We start from the raw sequence: 23854 nt of genomic DNA on the forward strand, positions 1-23854 counted from the left end.
GGGACGATGTCTGGGGAAGTTCCGCCACACATTAATATCAGGGAGCCCCGATGGGACCAGAGCACTTTTGTTGGGCGAGCCAATCATTTCTTCACTGTCACCGACCCCAGGAATATTCTGTTAACAAACGAACAACTAGAGAAGGCAAGAAAAATCGTACATGATTACAGGTAACACTAATGATTATGTTTGGTTTTTTTTTGCTAAATGTATGAATAGCTTATCATGGTAGTCTGATATTTTTAAGCCTTCACTCAGTGGTTTTACAGCAATCTTTTTTTTCTTGCAATGGAATCCTCTTTACAAGTAAATAAAATAAAGCAGAAAGACCTGTTGTATTCCCGTTGTCGACCCTTAATACAGATATCCAGGTTCACAGGAACCTGAAAATGAGACACTCATCCCTCCTCCTGTAAGTACCAATCTATGAGACCCCCCACAAAGTCTCCTTTCTCTTCTCGAATACAGCCACACCCTTCTTTCATAGCTACCCTGTGACTTCTTTCTCTGGACAGAAATAGCATTATACAAATAAGTATAATTAAGGGTAGGGTGGTTGCTTCTGAAATACAGCCCCAGTTAATAAAACTAAAGATAGGCATTCAGTTGAGAAAGATGCTGGTGAGAGTTCAGGATCTGTAGATTTGGGATGCACTCCATCAGAGATAGGGCCAAGCCTGGGCTTGAGCTTAGGGAGGATGCTACCAACACAGGCATCCCCTATACACATTGGTTTCACAGCCACAACTGCAGATGAGAAAATTTAAAAACAAAAACCTGTGTCTGTACTGAATGTGTGCAGACCTTGTTTTCTTATCATTATCACCTAAACACTAGAGTATAGCTACTACTTATTTATCATTTTTTGCCTAAACACTATAGTATAGCTACTACTTACATAGCATTTGTGTTATGGTGGGAATTATAAGTCATCTAGAGACAATTTAAAGTATACTAGAGAATGTGAATACATTTTATGCAAGTGCTACACAATTTTATACAAGGGACTTGAGGTTCACTGTGGGGTGGTGTTAGAACCAATTCCCTTCCTTTTATCCCCATAAAATCTATTACTATCCAAGAGAATACATCCCTGTAAAGATTGCAGTGAGACACTCTTATGATGTAGAGATATTGAAGACGAGACTTTTCTTTTTGTGTACACACATGCAAGTGATACTATTCTCAATGATGAGGGGGCTGCTTATATACACACAAAAAAATTGGTGGTTTTCTATATACCAGCAGCAATCAATTCACGAATATTTTATTTGTATTAATTAGATAAAAAACATAAAATACCTGAGCACAAGGTCCCTGCCATGTGTGGCAGTTATAAGGCCACTAGGAGTTATCAGAAGAAGGTTTTGAGTAATGAGAGCTAGGTAGGCAGGCTGGACAGGAAGGAAGATAATACAATTTCAGTCCAAGTACATTATGATTACCTATAAAATTTATAAAACAATTGAAAAGTTTTTTTGGGAGAGGAAACTAATGAGTATAACCGAGGCATTCTTTGTTCTGCTTTATTTTAAAGAATAGAGTGAGCAATAGTTGCTCTACTAAAATTAAAATGGACAACCAAATTTAAAGAATGGATGTTGATGTCTGGGAGAGCAAACACAGCAGAAGGTCTAAAAAGCAAGCCCAGTACTCAGTCGCCATTGATGAAGATCAGCCAGCTGGGAAATAATGTTTAAGCAAGGTCTCACTAAGTTGTAGAGGGCCTCGCTCCTGTACCAGCCTCCCCAGTACTGGAATTACAAGCATGTGCTACCAAAGCTGACTATATTTAATCATAAGAATGATGATGTATTTGATCCTAACACTGCCATAACAAGTTATCACCAAGTGAGAGGCTTAAAACAACAAAAATTCATTCTCTCCCGTTCTCGAAGCTGGAAGTCTGATATCCAGGTGTCAGCCTGGCTGCACCCGCTCTGAAGACTCTGGGGAGAGTCCTTCCTTGCCTCCTCTGTGGTTCTGCCAGAGGCTCCGGTGTCCCTTGGCTTGTAGGCACAACTCTACATGCACCACCATGTAGCTTTCTTCTTTGTGTTAAAACAGCCATTTTGCAAGGAGATCATGGGTTTAGCAACCACTGTAAACCAGTGCAGTTCATCTTGGCTAGTTGCATCTGCAGAGACTCTGTTTTCAAATACAATCATATCCTACTCTTCTGGGTTGATACAAATGTATGTGGAACACTATTCCACCCAGTATAGGTGATTTAAAAGACTATCTGAAGACAGAAAAATATCTTCAGAATATGATTGAATTAAAAAAAAAACTCCTATTAGGCAGAAGGTCTGGCCTTTAAATAAACCCAGTCTATATAGACTTGAGAAGTGAGACTGAAAATGTATCCACCAAAATATTACCAGTGGTGAAGTGTAGGTAAAGCTGGAGTGATCTTAATTGCTCTAATGGATTTCTATATTTTCTAAAATTCAGACAGTGACCAGTGAAGGGAGAGGGGAAGAGGGAAACTCCCTAATGCACATGATATATGTTCACAAATATTCCCAAGTTAGTCATTAAGCAGAACATGAGAATGAGGGAGGGGAAGGAGGGAGGAGTTGGGGAAAGGCTAAATGAGTGATGGATGTGTGCATGTGTGCCTCTACCATCCTGTACCACATTAAGATGTATGGCAAATTTTTTTTTAAGAGTGGGGAAATTATAAATGATGTACCTAACACTTTCATTTTATACTAAAAGTTCATCTAAGTTTCCAAACTATGAGTTTAAAAATAAATCAATATTTTTGATTGATATAGCTTTTGTCTAATAAGTTAAAAATATTGTAGAGTTAGAAAAGTTGAAGCTATATATATATTTTTTTTTTGAAGTGTGGTGCTAGGAATTTTACCTCCAAGCTACATCCCATACCAATTTTTTTTTTTTTTTTAATTTGGAAGCAGGGTCTCATTAAGTTTCTAGGAGCCTTGCTAAGTTGCTGAGGCTGGCTTTGAATCTGAGATCCTATCTCAGCTTTCCAAGTACTGGGATTATAGGCATTTGCCACTCTGCCTGGCTTCAAACTACACTTTTTTTTTTTTTTCCCCTGTACTGGGGATGGAATCCAGGGGCATTCTACCACTGAGCTACACCCCAGCCCTAATTTTTATTTTTTTATTTTGAAACAGAGTCTCACTGAATTGCAAAGGGCCTCATTAAGTATCTGAGGCTGGCTGTGAACTCGGATCCTCTTGTCTCAGCCTCCCAAATGCTGGGATTACAAGCCTGTGCCACCAGGCCTGGCTGCTTTAATTAATTTATTTATTTATTATTTTATTTTTTATTTTTATTTTTTTTTTACTGTCAGAGATGAGTGGTACAGCTCAGCCATTGAGTGCATGCTTAGCATACACAAACCGTGTTCAATTTCCAGCACCCAAAATACTTAAGTAAACAAACACAAACTAGGGATAAGGATACATTGCTCTTGATTATAGGTAACAGCTCTCACTCCCATGTGGGCACAGCTGTTTCAGGCAAGTGTAAACTCAACAACACCTTGTAGCTGCTTATCTCTAGGGAACCTGTAAAATATCCGGGATGAACAGTGACCTTGTCATTTCCTGTCGTTTTCCTAGACAAGGAGTTGTTCCTCCAGGTCTTACAGAAAATGAGCTGTGGAGAGCAAAGTACGTCTACGACTCGGCCTTTCACCCTGACACTGGTGAGAAGATGATTTTGATAGGAAGGATGTCAGCTCAGGTCCCGATGAACATGACCATCACAGGCTGTATGATGACATTCTACAGGTCAGCCATGGATGGGTAACGACAGCTGGCTGGTTAGAGAGCCTAGAAACTCCAAGCCCCTACATCCTTAGTAGTGCATTTTACTAATACAGAATAACGAGTTTTACTGTGGCAGGTTCCTGTATATGCCTAGCGTACTATGGCCATCTCCACCCCGACTGCCCTCCCTCATACTATGGCCATCTCCACCCCCCACTGCCCTCCCTCATACTATGACCATCTCCACCCCCATCGCCCTCCATCATACTATGACCATCTCCACCCCCCACTGCCCTCCCTCATACTATGACCATCTCCACCCCCCACTGCCCTCCCTCATACTATGACCATTTCCATCCCCATCGCCCTCCATCATACTATGACCATCTCCACCCCCCACTTCCCTCCCTCATACTATGACCATCTCCACCCCCACTGCCCTCCCTCATACTATGACCATCTCCACCCACATTCCCCTCCCTCATACTATGACCATCTCCACCCCCCACTGCCCTCCCTCATACTATGACCATTTCCATCCCCATCGCCCTCCGTCATACTATGACCATCTCCACCCCCCACTGCCCTCCCTCATACTATGACCATCTCCACCCCCATTGCCCTCCATCATACTATGACCATCTCAACCCCCACTGCCCTCCCTCATACTATGACCATCTCCACCCACATTCCCCTCCCTCATACTATGACCATCTCCACCCCCATTGCCCTCCATCATACTATGACCATCTCCACCCCCTCTGCCCTCCCTCATACTATGACCATCTCCACCCACATTCCCCTCCCTCATACTATGACCATCTCCACCCCGACTGCCCTCCCTCATACTATGACCATCTCTACCCCCCACTGCCCTCCCTCATATTATGACCATCTCCACCCCCCACTGCCCTTCCTCATACTATGACCATCTCCACCCCCACTGCCCTCCCTCATACTATGGCCATCTCCACCCCCACTGCCCTCCCTCATACTATGACCATCTCCACCCCCCACTGCCCTCCCTCATACTATGACCATCTCCACCCCCCACTGCCCTCCATCATACTATGACCATCTCCACCCCAACTGCCCTTCTTCATACTATGACCATCTCCACCCCCACTGCCCTCCCTCATACTATGGCCATCTCCACCCCCCACTGCCCTCCCTCATACTATGACCATCTCCACCCCCACTGCCCTCCCTCATACTATGGCCATCTCCACCCCCCACTGCCCTCCCTCATACTATGACCATCTCCACCCCCCCACTGCCCTCCCTCATACTATGACCATCTCCACCCACATTCCCCTCCCTCATACTATGACCATCTCCACCCCCCACTGCCCTCCCTCATACTAAGACCATCTCCACCCCCCATCGCCCTCCATCATACTATGACCATCTCCACCCCCCACTGCCCTCCCTCATACTATGACCATCTCCACCCCCCACTGCCCTCCCTCATACTATGACCATTTCCATCCCCATCGCCCTCCGTCATACTATGACCATCTCCACCCCCCACTTCCCTCCCTCATACTATGACCATCTCCACCCCCACTGCCCTCCCTCATACTATGACCATCTCCACCCACATTCCCCTCCCTCATACTATGACCATCTCCACCCCCCACTGCCCTCCCTCATACTATGACCATTTCCATCCCCATCGCCCTCCGTCATACTATGACCATCTCCACCCCCCACTGCCCTCCCTCATACTATGACCATCTCCACCCCCATTGCCCTCCATCATACTATGACCATCTCAACCCCCACTGCCCTCCCTCATACTATGACCATCTCCACCCACATTCCCCTCCCTCATACTATGACCATCTCCACCCCCCACTGCCCTCCCTCATACTATGACCATCTCCACCCCCACTGCCCTCCCTCATACTATGGCCATCTCCACCCCCCACTGCCCTCCCTCATACTATGACCATCTCCACCCCCCACTGCCCTCCCTCATACTATGACCATCTCCACCCACATTCCCCTCCCTCATACTATGACCATCTCCACCCCCCACTGCCCTCCCTCATACTATGACCATCTCCACCCCCCATCGCCCTCCATCATACTATGACCATCTCCACCCCCCACTGCCCTCCCTCATACTATGACCATCTCCACCCCCCACTGCCCTCCCTCATACTATGACCATTTCCATCCCCATCGCCCTCCGTCATACTATGACCATCTCCACCCCCCACTTCCCTCCCTCATACTATGACCATCTCCACCCCCACTGCCCTCCCTCATACTATGACCATCTCCACCCACATTCCCCTCCCTCATACTATGACCATCTCCACCCCCCACTGCCCTCCCTCATACTATGACCATTTCCATCCCCATCGCCCTCCGTCATACTATGACCATCTCCACCCCCCACTGCCCTCCCTCATACTATGACCATCTCCACCCCCATTGCCCTCCATCATACTATGACCATCTCCACCCCCACTGCCCTCCCTCATACTATGACCATCTCCACCCACATTCCCCTCCCTCATGCTATGACCATCTCCACCCCCATTGCCCTCCATCATACTATGACCATCTCCACCCCCACTGCCCTCCCTCATACTATGACCATCTCCACCCACATTCCCCTCCCTCATACTATGACCATCTCCACCCCGACTGCCCTCCCTCATACTATGACCATCTCTACCCCCCACTGCCCTCCCTCATATTATGACCATCTCCACCCCCCACTGCCCTTCCTCATACTATGACCATCTCCACCCCCACTGCCCTCCCTCATACTATGGCCATCTCCACCCCCACTGCCCTCCCTCATACTATGACCATCTCCACCCCCCACTGCCCTCCCTCATACTATGACCATCTCCACCCCCCACTGCCCTCCCTCATACTATGACCATCTCTACCCCAACTGCCCTTCTTCATACTATGACCATCTCCACCCCCACTGCACTCCCTCATACTATGACCATCTCCACCCCCACTGCCCTCCCTCATACTATGACCATCTCCACCCCCACTGCCCTCCCTCATACTATGGCCATCTCCACCCCCCACTGCCCTCCCTCATACTATGACCATCTCCACCCCCCACTGCCCTCCCTCATACTATGACCATCTCCACCCACATTCCCCTCCCTCATACTATGACCATCTCCACCCCCCACTGCCCTCCCTCATACTATGACCATTTCCATCCCCATCACCCTCCGTCATACTATGACCATCTCCACCCCCCACTGCCCTCCCTCATACTATGACCATCTCCACCCCCATTGTCCTCCATCATACTATGACCATCTCCACCCCCACTGCCCTCCCTCATACTATGACCATCTCCACCCACATTCCCCTCCCTCATACTATGACCATCTCCACCCCCATTGCCCTCCATCATACTATGACCATCTCCACCCCCACTGCCCTCCCTCATACTATGACCATCTCCACCCACATTCCCCTCCCTCATACTATGACCATCTCCACCCCGACTGCCCTCCCTCATACTATGACCATCTCTACCCCCCACTGCCCTCCCTCATACTATGACCATCTCCACCCCCCACTGCCCTTCCTCATACTATGACCATCTCCACCCCCACTGCCCTCCCTCATACTATGGCCATCTCCACCCCCCACTGCCCTCCCTCATACTATGACCATCTCCACCCCCCACTGCCCTCCCTCATACTATGACCATCTCCACCCCCCACTGCCCTCCCTCATACTATGACCATCTCCACCCCAACTGCCCTTCTTCATACTATGACCATCTCCACCCCCATTCCCCTCCCTCATACTATGACCATCTCCACCCCCATTGCCCTCCCTCATACTATGACCATCTCCACCCCCATTGCCCTCCCTCAACCCTTGCTCTTCTCTGGTAGTCTTCCTTCTACTTCATGTCTTTTTCCCCCAAAATAATTTTGTACATAAATACTTTTACTAAAATTAAAGTTAATTTTAGATGTTAATAAATGTTCATCTTTGAGGTGGTGGGTATATTAATGAGTTTGATTTAATTGTTCCATGAAAATCTCAAGCATCATGTTATACCCTACAGACCTGTTTAATAAAAATAAGATTTTAAATAATTAAAAATAGAGATATAGTTATAGGGGGGTGGGGAGAAGTATTTTACTTTTAGTCCTACTTTGTGTGTGTGTGTATATATATATATATAATACTCTACCAAGCAGTAGGTTTGGTGTGATGGCTTTAAATACTTGATTTTATTTGAAGGCCCATTTTCCTTTTTCCTATGCTAAGTACCATCTTCTTTGTTGTTCAAAGGAGGTAGAAGTTTTCCCTAATTCTTAGATCCAGAAGAAAATGAAATAAAGAAAGTCTGCAAGCAAATTCTCCCTTTCTTTCTTTCTTTCTTTCTTTCTTTCTTTCTTTTTTTTTTTTTTTTTTTTTTTGTGGTACTAGAGATGGAACCCAGGGGCATTCTATCTCCAAGCTCCCAAGCTCTATTTTTCTGAAACAGGATCTCACCGAGTTGCCAAGGGCTTCACAAAGTAGCTGAGGCTGTCTGCGAACCGCAATTCTCCTGTCTCCGCCTCCCAAATGCTGGGATTACAAGCGTGTGCCACCACACCCGGCTTCAAATTATCTTTTTCATCTATTTACATAAATATAGGCATAAGCAAAGATATATGTTTAGGTAGACATATAAACCATCATGCATTGACATATAGGAACGTGGTTAAGAGAGGCCAGGACTGCTTTGCCTATAAATGGCTCCTTTTTGCCTAAGAGAAGAGACCTGCCATTGAGGATCTGCTCTGCCAGCCCTCTACAGACTTTGACTCACATCATTGTCATAACCCTCTGAGCTTTGTGACAGGAAACTGATGGTCAGAGAAGATAAGTCTTCCCAGTGTCTCGGGCACTAAGCCTGTGGCCACACACACAGCCTGGCCAGCCTTGGCCCTCTCCACACCCCTCCACGGTGGCTACCCGCCAGTTTCCATTGCACAGCAGCAGGCCAGGAGTGGCAGTGGGTGAGTGATGGGATCGTCTGTTTCAGGACCACCCCGGCGGTGCTTTTCTGGCAGTGGATTAACCAGTCCTTCAATGCAGTCGTCAATTACACCAACAGAAGCGGAGATGCTCCTCTTACCATCAAGTAAGGCTGCAAGGCTTAATGTCCTCCTGGCTTCTCTAGCACTCCTTTGATTAAGTAGCAATTCTCTCCAGTTCAACAAATGCCTTGGTGCAAATTGTTTTTGTTAGGATACTTTAGGGAATATGGGCTGAATACTATGTAGCTTCTTTTGAAGCCAAGTGTTTTCTTTCTCTCCCTCTATATCAAGACATGATTCTTCTCAGGCTTTATTTGTGCTGTGAGCACCTCTGCAGGACATAGCCAGGGCGCTCTCAGCTCTGGCTCTGGCAGATGAAGATCTATACTCGCTTTCCGGCTGCTGGAGTCAGAGCTACCAGCACCAAAGTAGGGCAGTTGAGAGTATGGTTCCGAGGAGTCAAGGAGAGATAACGGTGGTGTGGCTTCTAGACCTGCTCTGTATCTAAAGTGGTTCATCTTGGAGCCCAAGAGAAAGCAGCGAGTTCACAGATGTGCCTCCTGTAAAAGAAAAATCCAGATGAGCTAGAGATTGATGAAACAAAAATGTTAGTATAACTTGTATAACACTTGAAAGAAAAGCATTTCCCTTGTTATCATTGAATATTGCCTTTGACAGCCCCAACTTCTATTCTACTATCATCAGAGGAGTGAAAGAGATTCACATCTGCAGCCCAGTGGTATTTATCACAATTGGGAGAACATTGCTGGCACTTTTCCTTTATTTTTTTGCGGTACTAAGGGTGGAATCCAGGGGCATCCTACCTTCAATCTATGCCCCCAGCCCTATTTTTTCTTTATTTTTGAAACAGGGTCTCAATGAGTTGTGGAGTGCCTAACTAAGTAGCTGAGGTTGGCCACAAACCTGTGATCCTCCTGTCTCAGCCTCCCAAGTGCTGGGATTGCAAGCGTGTGCCACCGCGCCTGGCACTTAATTCTGTTTTGAAGATGAGCCTTTGGGTATGTTGATACAGTGAGATAAAATTTTTAAGAATGGCAGCATTGAAGCCAGGCATGGTGGTACACACCTGTAATCCCAGTACTTGGGAGGCTGATTTCTCTACTTACAGAGTGATAATAAATGCTATTTTGTGACTCTATTTCATATTCTTCTATTTCCCCCATATTTCTTCAAGTAATGTGCCAGAGTTTTCCCACAGCTCTCACCACTTACACAGCATCCCTTTATTTTTCAGCGAGTTGGGGACAGCTTATGTGTCTGCAACGACTGGTGCTGTGGCAACAGCTTTAGGACTGAATGCGCTAACCAAGGTATTCAGATTTGTATTTCCATGGCGGGGCTTCTTCATGTATTGTCAGCTGTCTGGCTCCGAGTTCCTCTGTTATTTATCAAAAGCATTCCAATCATATGGCTTTCAGATTACAGCCCTTATCTATAAAGCTGCATACTTTAATTATATCTTCCAATGCGTTTGAAAAGGCTTGTCACCAGTAACGTCAGCCAAGACCTCAGCCTGTGCCTGGCTCTGTATATTAAATGCTGAATGTCGCCCCCACCACATCCTAGCAGCCTCCTGAGACTGGTGGAGGAGCCAGCATCTGAACTCAAGACTGGGACTTCAAAGCCCATGTGCTTTCGACCACACTAAGCTGTCAAAATGTCTTGGAAGTGTGTATTTTCCTGATATGCTCATGCTGGGAACATAAAAACACCACTAGCAAACGTGTTTGAAAGTCCTCCTGGCCTGTTTCTATATGACCAGGACTCGGTAGCAGTTTGAAGACGCAATGGGTATTTCCACTCAGTCCCCAGGCAGAGTGAGATAATGCTTCCAATTATCTTTCCTGCAGCATGTGTCGCCCTTGATAGGACGCTTCGTCCCCTTCGCTGCTGTTGCTGCTGCTAATTGCATTAATATTCCGTTAATGAGGCAAAGGTAAGATGGACCTTCACGCCTAACAAGGACTTGTTCTTGGCAGAAGACTCTCTTCTGATAATGGGCCTGGTTGAAATGTTCTGAAATTTATTTTCACATGTAAAGATGAAATTATATGAGATCTGGGATTTGCTTAAAAATAATTCTGGCTTGGAGGCAAGGATGGGGCATTGAGTACTCCTTGTGGAAGCAGGCTGGTGAGTGTAACATAGTCCACTCTGTGTAATGAGAGCTCCAAAGATACGTCTCCAGCTTGCATGGAGTGTCTACACAGGGAAGATCTGTGCATAGAAAGTTTATTCTCCAAAACAGGCTCCTCTTTCCTCCTAGGATTTTTCTTTTGGAGCCTAAAGTAATAATAATGTATAGCTATGAAAGGACTTGTTTAGAATTGGCAAATATTAAAGGAAGCCAGAAAGAACATGTTAAAGCATTTTGGAATCGATCACAATAAAGAAACAGTAACAATAGCAATTATACTTGCAGTGTTAGAAATTACAGTTGATAAATATCCAATAAGAGCCAGGTGTGGTGGTACATGCCTGTAATACGTGTACTTGGGAGGCTGAGACAGGAGGGTTGCAGGTTCGAGGCTAGCCTTAGCAATGTGGAGAGATCTTCAGCAACATTATAAGACCTTGTTTAAAAAAATAACAAAATAAGCCAGGCATGGTGGCACACACTTGTGATCCCAGCATTCGCGAGGCTGAGACAGGAGGATCTTGGTTTGCGGCCAACCTCAGCTAATTAGTGAGATCCCTTGCAACTCAGTAAGACCCTGTTTCAAATTAAAAAATTTTAAAAAATCAAGCTAGGGGTGTAGCTCAGAGGTAGAATGCCCTTGGATTCCATCCCCAGTACTACAAAAAATAATAATAATAAAATAAAAAGGACTTGGTGTAGCTGGGAAATAGAATGCCCCTGGGCCCAATCCCAAGTACCACAAAAAAAAAAAAAAAGCAAACAAGCAAATAAATAAATCTTTAATAGGGCTGTGTTTTGGCTTCTCTTTCTATGTCAGTACATTTAGCTGACTTAAGAATGCTATGTGTCATATCTATTTCTGAGTGAGAAGATTGCACATATTTGTACGTGAGCATAGAAGTTAGCATATCTACCCCCAAAAAATCATTGTTATTGCAAAAGGCCCACCCTTTTTTAAAAGTCTACTAGTGTCATTTGACTTTTGTGTCTACCAGAAGGGAACTGAACTTGCTTGTGGTACTTAAAAATATCCCTGTCAGTGCCAGAGTGACACTGAGTGGGCATCTGGGTGGAGTGGGACTCGATCTCACCCCACGTGGTGCTATTTCAAGGCACCACAGGAAGGCACCTGCAAACCCTCCTTGCATGTTCTTACAGGGAACTCAAAGTTGGCATTCCTGTCACCGATGAAAACGGGAACCGCTTGGGTGAATCGGCCAACGCTGCCAAGCAAGCCATCACACAAGTGGTCATCTCCAGGATCCTCATGGCGGCCCCCGGCATGGGTTAGTGGGACTTCTCATCCATTCCTCCATCCCATAAGTACAGGCTCAACTTGCTTAATGTGTCACTAAACAGCAACAACAAAATATCACTCCCCTTAGTGAAAATTACCTTCTGGCGAGAGTGTAAATAAAATATATATTCAGGTTGAGTATCCTTTTTTCTGAAATGCCTGGAACCAAATGTATTTCAGATTTAGGAATATATTTCATATTTAGGGCCTTATATTTGGGGAAATTTGCATGTAAATAATAAACTATGTTGGGGATGAGACCCTAGTCTAAACATAAAATTTGTTTCACATGCACCAAATGCACAAGGCCTAGAGATAATTTTATGCAATCTTTTTACTAGTTTTGTGCATGAAGTGAAGTCTTAGCATTGTAGCTGAATGAAGTTGGGAGGGTCCTTTCTCCCTGGGTTGCTACCAACTCTGTCACGTGCCTGCATTTTGACTAATCTGTCCCAGAAGTCTAGTATGGGATTCTCACTTTGTGGCATCATTTCTGTGCTCACAAAGCTTTGGATTTTGGAGCATTTTGTGTATTTCAATTAGGGATGCTTAACCTGGGTGCAACATGATGATAAGGGCTAAGAGGGCGTGTTGCAGTGGAAGGAGGTGAGCAGCCAGGGGAGGATGGGGTAGAGATGAGGGAGGGGCCAAGCAGTTGTCAGGGATGATGTTCTGGTAGAGGAGTATCAAGGAGCTTGAGAGGGTGGGAGCTTGCCTCTTGTGATGAGGGGTCCCAGGGAACAGGGGAGTGGAGAGAGGGGCAGAATGGAGAAAGCAGGAATCAGGGCGTCAAAAGGCCCCAGAGAACCTGAGGGGCTGCTGAGGTGGCTGGGGTATAGGAAGCTACACGGGGCTTGGAGCATAGGACTGCCACGATCCTGTTTCCATGTTAGCTGCATGACTGTGCCCTGGGTTGAGAATGGACTGTGGGGATTGCAAAATGCCGGGTGGGCGCTGATCAGGAGGCCGCTCAGCACTCCAGGCCAGAGATGATGGCTGGTTGGACCAGGGCCAGGCAGAGCAGGTGAGGAGCATTTGAAGAGAAGAAATTTGATCTTTATACAACTTGAATTTTAAAAGCTGGGTATGGTGGCACACACTTGTAATTCCAGTATCTGGGAGACTGAGACAGGAGGATCATAGGTTTGAGGACAGCCTCAGCAAGTAATGAAATTCTCATTAACCTAGCAAGGCCCTGTTTCAAAATAAAAATAAAATAGAGCTAGTGGTGTAGCTCAAATGTAGAATGCCTCTGGGCTCAGTCCCCAGTACCACAAAAAATAAATCTTGAAATTTCCAAAAATCCTTGGGGAGAAATAAATTTCCTCTGAAGATTCTTTTATATTCATTGGAGGCCCATGGAATAGAGCAAATTAGAATGCTTAGAAGGGCTATTAATAAGGCCTGCTGAGTGACGAATCAGTTTTCCTATGGAGTTTGAAATCAACATGGCAAGAAATGAAATCTGCATTGGGTTTCACAGCTCTGATCCACCCATTAGGCTGCTTAATGCTACCTTTAGAAAAGAGGCCTAGAGATGGTTCTCAGACTTACTGAAATCAGGGGCCTGGGAGCTGTAGTGCTCTTTGCAGAGAATAAACAAACCAGTCATTAGAATGTTTGATTTAGAAGAATGTGCATTATACTACAAATACTATGGGAGATTTGCACATCCAGGATTTGGTTATTCATAGGAGTTCTAGAACCAGTTCCCCTTGGGTACTGAGGGACAAGGGACAACTGTATTTGCTTTCCAGCTCATTGGGGAAGATGAGCATTATCTGATTTCACAACGGAACCCCTTGATTCCCTTGTAGGGGGTTGCCCGTGTGTTCTATGGGTGGTCCAGGAAGCCACAGCTCTGAGACAGGCTGTCTGCCAGTCTAGGATCAGCCTGTTTGTCACTACCCAAGAGGAGGCTGTGGAACCCACCCCGACCCCGATTTCCACATCAGTTGAAAATAGTGTTGCAACTCCAACTTCTGCCCTGAGTTGGCTTTTGGTTTAGGTCTTTCCCATTTTGAAGTGTCATCTGCCTCTTGGACTTCATTTCCAGTAACTTGGCTAGTTTAGTCCCCAGAGAAGAGACCCAACCCTTATGTTCCGATGAAACATGTAAGGGCAATGGCATATGAAAGTGCTGATTGGGCAGTTAAGTCTGATGAAAGTTGTGAGTTAGTTAAGTGAGTTAGTCACATGCATTATCCCAACTACACATCACATCTGGTTTAGCATAAGCCCCCCTGTATCATAAATAGGAAAACAGAGAACTGAGGCTCAGAGAAGTCAGAACACTAGCCTTCCCAAGATCACCAGTGGGCCATCCAGGTGGTCTAATGTACACGGAAGCAGCTTCTGCCTGGTTCAAGGCAGGATCCCTATAGTGTCTTCCATGTGCGATGGATGCCCAAGGAAGGTTGACTTTGTTCTTTCAGTATGGAGAAAAGTTCCTGATATTGGTACTGTTGCTCACCTAAAGTGAAATGTAGAATTCTGCTCGCGATTATAAACCTCTCTGACCAGCACCAAACATTGTTTTTGCAAAACATCTGGAGGATGGGAACAGTTTTCAATTCAATAAATTTATTTCTTAAACCTTACTTATTATTAGTTTAGCCAGACAGAGTTATGAGACGCTGATAATCTAATACACGTATACAGTATGTTGTGACAGATAAATTTAATAAAGAATTGCTACAAATAGTTTTCACTTAGTTAGCGTAAAAATAGCCTAAAAGTGACAGAAGCCTTCTATCAAATCGTTGGGGGAAAAGTAAGCTGAAAATAGATGTTAAACAAAGGTTTAAGTGGCTCTGTCTTTTCTTCCAGCCATCCCTCCGTTTATCATGAACACTTTGGAAAAGAAAGCATTTTTGAAGGTAAGCCCTGGCTTTGTTGTCATCTGCTCCGTCCTCAGTCCTCTTTAGCCTCCACACTGTACAATGTGAACAGTGAGTACAGAATCGGAAGGTCATCTTCTGGGAAAGCTCTGGTAAATGAAGACTACTACTGTTGAGAGGCTATAACTTGATGCTGTACCCTGTCATCTGTGGTATTCTAGCTCAATAAAAGGAAAAGATGGTGTGAACTTAGAATATGTTCACAGGTCACTATATATGGTATCAGAAATGGGGAAAAAATATTGTTCATTAGTGGTCCTAGCTAATAGTGCATTAATCAGCAAACTTTCTCCCCTGAAGGTCTGAGAATATTGCACAGTGCAATTGTAACCAAGATGTCTCAGCACACTGTGTGCATCCTTTCCAGACTGCATTTTGTAGGTTCCACGATGAACACTAGGTAGTTTTGCTATCTGATCCCTACAGCAAGTAGCCTACAGCAGGATAGGGTGAGTCATTTGGCTCCTGCAGCGTTCAGAAACTGACATGGTGAGATCTGCCATTGCTCCAGGTATATTGTGAACATGGCAGGTCCCTTGAGGGGAAGGAGCTGCCTTGAGACTTAGCAACACGACCATTACAGCAAAGTGGTGCTGTAAAGCTTTAGAGAAAGGATATTGCTCCCAGACCAAAAACTTTGAGATGAAGTCAGTGAGGAGTCGAATCCTAAGTACCCTGCAAATCTGTAAATCTGTCCTTTTGCTCTTTGGAATGCTCCCAGAGGGAGTCCATGGTCCCTGCAGGAAGCCCCCCCCCCCAAAGCCTTCTGTGTCCCCTTCCTTCTCCTGTGGGTTCTGAAAGCCTCAATCACAAGATTAAATAAAAATATAAAACAGCTGCATATATATTAAAGCAGTAAATCTATTGGTACGTTAGTCCTCTCTTATCTGTGGTCTCTACCCTTCACACACACAGTTACATGTGGTCAACCAATAGTAAGTAGTAAAGATTTAAATCACATGCCCCTCTGAGTACCAGGATGATATCTGGCTCTTCCTGTTCTGTCCTGCCTGGGACATGGATAATCTCTTTGCCCAGTACCTCCTGCCCAGTTGTCCTTAAGGCCATCTTGGTTGCCAGACCAACTGTCCTGGCACCACCAGGATATTTAGGTGGCACTTACATTTTTTTTTTCCTCTTAAAGGACTTCCCTCCAGGTCCCACCCCTCCGTCAGTCTCCCCATCTATATCTTTGACACAGGAATTGGTAATTTTATATACATACAGAGCCTTGTTTCAACTGCTAGAAGCCTTACTTTACCTCCAGTCATGCTGTCAAGGAAGACCCACACAGTGAGGTCAGTACTTCATTCCCTCAGTTTAGCCACGTCGTGGCGTTGCTGGGGTCTTCATGTTGGAAGGTTGCTGCAGTTACTCCAGTCTCTCTGTGACAAAGGCTAGACAGAGACGTAGATAAGCATATTGCCCAATTATCTCACCACGACAGATGGCCATTGCTGTAGGCATACCCTGGCATTTCCTCACATGAACTTTCTAATGGTGCAATGGCCACACTGTCCAACCTCTTACATAATTAAAAGGATGAGTAAATGCCTCGTTCCCCCCACTCTCATCTTAGCTGGTGGTTTTTAGCTTGGCTTGTTACCCTGCCCTTCAGTAGTAATTTGACAGTGTGTACCTCACATACTCCTGGTCCCTGCCTGCCCACCCACCCTGCAGATCCCAGGTGTACCTGTCATTCCCAACCCTGGGGTTGCTATCCTAGTTAAATCCTACATTTTACCCATGTGGGATGACTTTTGGACTTACTTTATAATATAGCCATGACTGAAACACACAGAAAGCAGCTTAAACCAAAAAACATTCCTTCCTTTTTTTTAAAGCATTTTCACATCCTGCTTGGAAAGGTGAGCAAGACCATGCCCCTTTACCAAGGCCCCAGAGCTCAACTCCTCAGCCACGCAAGATGCCCACACGGCCAGCCTCTGGCGCAGTGCCCAGGATCCGGCAGTGTGCGTCCTTTATGAGGAATAACTTATTAGTGCTTGTACCTTGCAAATGACCACAGTCCTCTGTAAATATGAAACTAGCTGAGCATCCTGGCTTTTAAGAATGACAATGCTTGGGGAGCGTTCAGCCTGACTCATCCTCTGACCCACACTTTTCCCACTGGGAAAAGGTGCCACCTACAGGCAGGCCAGGCAAATTGTGGACATTTTTGCAGCTGACCAAAAAGCCCATTGCTTAAAATCCCGGTGCTTCCACAAATAGTTTTCTTGGGGAACAGCCCCTGCTTTCTCTTCAAACTCAGGCCTTTCTTGCCCACACTTTCATTAGGAATAAAATTGACACCATTTTGATCCTGTACTGGATCTTGTACATGCCTTTTACTTTGGGTCCTTTTATATTCCCTTCAGTAAAAATGGATTGTGAAGTCTCCTCAGTCACTTTTCAGGATTGTGTGCTAATTGGATATGAATGTAGAATTCATCTTTTTCATTCATAGACAGAATTTACCCATCAGCCCTGTGCTGAGTGCCTGTCGTCTACAGGCAGTATGGGAGGGGCCAGCCACAGAAGCGGAGGTGAGGCCCCCTCCCAGGGAGCAGATACCATGGTAGAAGAAAGGCATGGGACAGAAGGTTAGGACACATGGTCATTATAGCAGGGAACACAGGGCGGCTACATTGCCCAGCTGAGGTCACTGGGCAGACACTCAAGAGGACCAGCCCAGGGCACGTGTCCTGCAGAAACTTGCCCAGGACACAGAGTATGGTTTCTTGGGAAGCTTGTGCATTTTTAGGTTGGCTGGGACGTAAATAGTGTATCAGCCATGACAGACTCCGCCATAACAAGAATTAAATCCCAGTGGTTCACAGAACCTAACATGAAAGTCTATAATCAAAACACTGCTAGAATAAAATACAATAGAACAATAGGTTTAGGCAAAGATTTCTTCTTAAATACAATACCAAAAATATAAATCCATCTGAGAAAAATTAAGAAGCCGGACTTAATCAAAATTTTAAAATTCTTTTCTTCAAAAACTATACTGAGAGCCGGGCATGGTGGTACACACTTGTAATCCCAGCATTTGGGAGACTGAGACGGGAGGATCATGGTTCACAGCCTCAGCTACTTAGTGAGGCCCTTTGCAACTCAGTGAGACCCTGTTTCAAAAAAAAAAAAGAATAAAAAATAGGGCTGGAGGGTATACTCCAGAGATAGAATGCCCCTGGGTTTCATCCCCAGTACAAAAAAAAAAAAAAAAAAAAAAACTATACTGAGAATAAAAAGACAAGAAACAGACTATGAGGAAAATGTTGCAAAGCAAGTCTTTGATAAAGGACATGTATCTAAAATGTAAAAAGAATTCTCTCATTCAAAAGACCATCCAGTCTTTTAAAAAAAATGGGAAAATGTGTGTAGATATATAGGTATACAAATATATACAGATATTAATGAGCTCAGTATTTCTAGTCATTGGGGAAATTCAAGTTAAAACCACACGAGCTACCAGGAAACCCATTAGGAGGATTGTAAGGCATCACCAAGCTGGTGTGCCTGCCCAGGGGTCACATGTCCAGGAAGATCTGGGAAGAACTTGTCATTTCCCTATGAAACTCCTTCATCAAACAGCCAGTTGCCCAAGATGGACCATATATATGACGGTGTTCACATAACACACTACCCAGTGATCTTTAGCCATCTAGATCTGTGTGAGTGCACTCTGTGATGGTAACAAAAAGACAGAATTGCCTACAGACACATTTCTGAGGATGCTTCTTTTCATTGAGCGATGTGGAACTTTATTTCCCTCTTCTTTCTGTCTTTAGGGGTGGGGCTTCTCTGCATAACCTGGGTGGATCAGACTCCTCTTGATGACATGTCTCCCTTCCTCTTCAGTCCCTACCCCTCCCCCTTTTCACTGATCCTCCTGATGGTCCTTTTCACCAGAGGAGTCTCCTTGGGGACCAGGGTATGCCTCTCGTGCACGTTATCTCCTAACAGCGTGTGCTGACTCCTAACCAAGATGGCTGATTGCATTGCAACCAACTCACAGCTTGGTTGCAGCTATTTCTGTGGCCTTATTTAGATAACTATATCTCATTGCTCTTTATATTTTTATTGTGGTGCCACTCCTTTTTTTAAAACTAGAACTCTAACAGCATTTGTCTTATATTTTGAAAAAGTGACTAGCCAAAGAATTATACAACAGAAATAGTTTTAGCTATATCGACAGCAACTAAAACCAAGAAAGAGAAGGTGTTGGGGGGCGGGGTGGAGCTGGTAAATGTTTGCTGTTCTCTAGCACGCTTCAGGCACTGTGGTAGGGGTTTTATGGATGCACTTGCCTCATCTTTACCCACACACTCTGAAGAACGTGTTAGGATGCTCTTTCTTTATCCTTATAAGGAAACTGAAGCCCAGAGGTGCTGGGATCTGGTACCTTTTCCCCACTATCAGGAACTGACTGAAAAGGCAGAGGTTCGGGTATAGGTTCATTTGTCTTCAAACTCTGCATCGGGCTGTCCTGCCTTCATGGCCAGGGTGTAAGTCATAATTACATGATCACTACTCATTTACCTCCAGTCTATCACTCTCAGAGTGCATGGGCCGGGAAGGAGACGATTGAGGCCGCTTGGTCTTTGCATGTGTGTTCATCTGCAGGTCAAAGGCTGTAGGAGGCCAGGGCTAATGCACATGCAGTGTCGGCCTCAAGGTTTACTAACCACGTTGCATGAAGAGGTTTCTTCCAGCTAGTCAGCAGAAGAAACTGTCCGAGAGCCTGTGTAAAAAGTACTCATGGTCTTTCATTTCCCAACACAGAGGTTCCCGTGGATGAGTGCACCCATACAAGTTGGATTAGTGGGCTTCTGGTGAGTAGAAATGACATTTTTTAGGACTAATTTTTATTTAATCATATATTTATTTATGGAGTGTAGTCTGACAATTCAGTACACATATACAATATGTGATGATCAAACCAGGGTAGTTAGTGTAGAAATTGCTTTTAGGTGATTAATTTTTTCTACTGACATTGAATTTATAGCTCTGCTTTAAGAGGATGTATACATTATATATTTATATATTTGTATGTATATTACATTATATTATATATAATTTGTATATTATATATAACATAACATGTTTATATATTTGCATATATATTTATGTATACACTTTTATTGATACATCAGAAATATACACCATAGTAAGATTCAGAGTGATACAAACATGTATACACACACACACACATACACACACACTCATCTCTTGATGTGTTTCTTCACACATTCCACCCGCTTGCCCCTCCTCATACATGTTAGTGAGATTGGTAGTAATACCTTCATATATGGATATAGCATTACATAATTAACTAAAGCAAAAAATAAGCACACAGCCTATGAAAGGTGAAAGCAAGGAAAGGAAAGGTAAATACTGTGAGACAGAAGGTTTGAAAATGAGGCCAACCCAGAACATTGGGAACTTGGGATAGTGATAGTTAAGAGAGAAGTAAATTGTCTTTAGAGAAACCTACATTTGAGGATCTGTGATTCTCTTTAAACCCTGTTACTTCTTTAGGTTGTTGTTTAGTTGGTTGGTGATAGTTTTGGGGGGAGGGGATTCATTTGTTTGTTTTGTTTCATTATTTTGGCAATCTTAGGCAGTAATATTTACACAAATACAACATAATTTTCTAAGATAATCTAATGCTCAAAAAGAAAGAAAAGGGATTGTTATGAAAGCAAAATAGAAAAAGATTTTCTAAAATGACCATTTGAAAAATGCTTATTTGTCTTTTTTTTTTTCTCGTCAGTTTGGTGTTTGCCACACCCCTGTGCTGTGCTCTGTTTCCTCAGAAAAGGTATGTATTTGTCTTTTGTGTGTGTGTGTGTGGGGGGGGGTCTAGGGATGGAACCAGGGCATTCGACCTCCGACCTACACTCCCAGCCCTATTTTTATTCTTTATTTTGAAACAAGGACTAAGTTGTGGAGGGCCTCACTAAGTAGCTGAGGCTGTCCACGAACCACAATCCTCCGGTCTCAGCCTCCCAAATGCTGGGATTACAAGCATGCGCCACCACTCCCGGTTTGTCATCCTTGAGAAGGATCAAGTGTTTTAATCCTGAAAACCAGTTGAAGACTCAGGCGCAGTTATTCCATTTCACTGGAAAGGAAGCTGAGGCTCAAAAAGAGAGTGAAGCTGAGGTCTCACATAGGAGGTGATGCAGAAATCAGATTCATATCTGTCTGACTTCAAAACTCTCTCACTGCCTCTCTCTACACCCTCTATGGTTAAATTTGAAAATGCTTTGTTTCTTGGTAAGAGTCAGGTTAACTCTGGTGCAAAGCTGCTTTTATAGAAATGTAAACATGGCTCATGGCCATCCAGACCATTGTCAAGTGTATCTCTGATACAGATATGATGGAATTTAAGATCCATCCCCTGGAGTACTAATGATGTGCACTTGGCTTTGATAGTTGGTATATTTGCCTCTCTTCTTTCCACTTCATTTTTTTCCTTAAAAGCTTTCCTGTGTCCATGTCTCTTATCACAAGCTGTGCTTAACTTATGCTTTGATGGGAAACAGAACTGACTGCTGCCAAGTCAACACTGTCCAAACCGAGGTCTCAAGCTCCCTCTTCATCCTACACCAATGCACCAAGAAGCAGCGATTTGTTGGTTGTGGTTTTGTTTTAGGGTGACTGCACCCCTTGCCTCTGAGTTCTTCACTTCATGTGCCAGCAGGTTCCAAACACACAGTCTTTCATGCCCTAGCCTTTCAGAGGAGGTCTGGACGAGGCATCCTGTTCTAGAACTCTAGAACAAGCTTTACCAGGACCCGCCATCTGAGAGAGAGACAGCACCTCTTCTCTGCTCTAACTCTCGCTCTGTCTCTAACCCTCGTTCCTTGGCAGAGGTTTAGATCTTATGGACAGAGAGCCATCCATAACTTTGATGGCTAGAGGCTACTTTAAAGAGGGCAGCGCTATCAGTTCTGGAACTGTTTTGGAAAACCCATGCAGACAATCTTCCTCATTTCCAAAGAGAAGTACTCAGATTTAGTGAGTTGTCCAAACCCCAGAATGTCAGGGCTATTTAACCTAAGAGTTGCTCCTCACTCCCCCAGTAGATGGTGTGTGAAAGCCAGTGTACCACAGCTGCCCTGGCCCTCAGGGACGTGGGCATAGAGTATGTAAAGTTCTGAAGACAGTACTGATACCAAAGACTGATGCCAGATGAACCCTTAAGAAATACAGTGTCTGTTATTTTGAGATTAAAAGGATTTTAGACTTAAAAACCTCAGAAAGAGCCTCAGCTACTTAGTGAGGCCTTCAGCAACTTAGTGAGACCCTGTTTCAAAAAAAAGAATACAAAATAGGGCAGGGGGTGTAGCTCAAAGGTCGAATGCCCCTGGGTTCCATCCCCAGACCCACCAAAAAAAAAAAAAAAAAAAAAAAAAAAACCTCATAAAGAAGCATACTCCTAGGTCTTAATTTGATTTGAGTGCTATGAGAAAAGCAATATTTTTTTTTTCAGTGTTTAAGTGTCATTTAAATTTGAGGTATCAAAACAACAAGTTTACTATAGTGGTGAGCATTGCAAGGTCAAAGCTTTCCAGGAGTACATGGCTTTACCTTGGGGAACCAGTGCCCTTTCGTCTCATCCTGTTTCAAAAGAAAATTCGTTGGTCCTGGTTTTATCTGTGTATTTCTTTCTCTGCTTGTTTTTGTCTCTTGCTCCTCATTTGCAAAGTGAGATCAGTCATTTCCCTTGGTTCATAACACACTATCATCATTGGTCCTGGCATGACCCCATTTTATCTGTTTTTATTTCACTTATTTTAATCATTAAAAAGAGCATTCATGCCAGGCGTGGTGGCGCACGCTTATAATCCCCGTGCTTGGGAGGCAGAGACAGGAGGATCCCGTAGGTTCGAAGCCAGCCTCGTTGGCTTAAGAGACCCCGTCTCCAAATAAAATATATATTTTTTAAAAAATGGGTCTGGGAGTATAGCCCAGAAGTAGAAAGGTTTCCAGGAACCCCAGTACCACCCAAAAAAAAAAAAAAAAAAAAAAAGAGCATTCATGAATCTACTGCCCAGTGAATACCGTATTACAAGCTGGCCACATCTTTACGGTTGCCCCAGCCTGTCTCTCACCTCCCCTGCAGATTTAGCTACTATGTTAAATCCTGTCCACACACTTAAGTGTACACACACAGGTAAGTATGGGTTCTTCAGGTGCATTCTCTGGTTGTTAGTGACATGCATCTTTCAGCCACTGAAGCATCGCTTTCATGGGACTGTCACTCCACCAGCCACAGGACTCCAGGCCTGTGTTCTCTCCCAACACCTCTGGTCCTCGGTCCCACTGCCACCCACGTGATAATCCTGTCCTTTCTCCCTCATCCCAGTTCCATGTCAGTGACAAGCTTGGAGGCCGAGTTGCAAGCCAAGATCCAAGAAAGCCATCCTGAATTACAACGCGTGTACTTTAACAAGGGATTGTGAAGTACGGAGAGAAGCCTCGGCCACTGATCCTACCAACTGCAGACCCAGTGTAGCCATATCAGTGAGGAAAATCCTGTTCCCCCTGGGTTCTCCCAGTTAGGAAAACCTTTCAAAGATCCACGTTAGCCTTTTAGAATAAAGCTGCTGCTGACAGCCTGGTGCCGGCCTGGTGCCTGACACCTATTGGCTTCCTTACATTTGAATCATTGTGATTTATGGAAATATACTTCCTGT

General features: G+C 44.6%; 1 protein-coding gene across 1 annotated transcript; it reads left to right on the plus strand.

The window, feature by feature from the left end:
• Positions 1 to 6: 6 nt before the first annotated feature.
• SFXN1 (sideroflexin 1) lies at positions 7 to 23620 on the plus strand (the record flags this gene model as incomplete). The annotated part of the gene is made up of 10 exons (XM_080698899.1): positions 7 to 170; positions 3600 to 3770; positions 8788 to 8886; positions 10038 to 10113; positions 10654 to 10739; positions 12102 to 12229; positions 15070 to 15119; positions 19932 to 19981; positions 20923 to 20970; positions 23524 to 23620. 10 exons carry the CDS (start codon positions 7 to 9, stop codon positions 23618 to 23620), a joined length of 969 nt encoding a protein of 322 aa, XP_080555025.1.
• Positions 23621 to 23854: the final 234 nt, after the last annotated feature.

Source organism: Muscardinus avellanarius, assembly GCF_963383645.1.
Source record: "Muscardinus avellanarius genome assembly, chromosome: 7".
NCBI lineage: Eukaryota > Metazoa > Chordata > Mammalia > Rodentia > Gliridae > Muscardinus > Muscardinus avellanarius.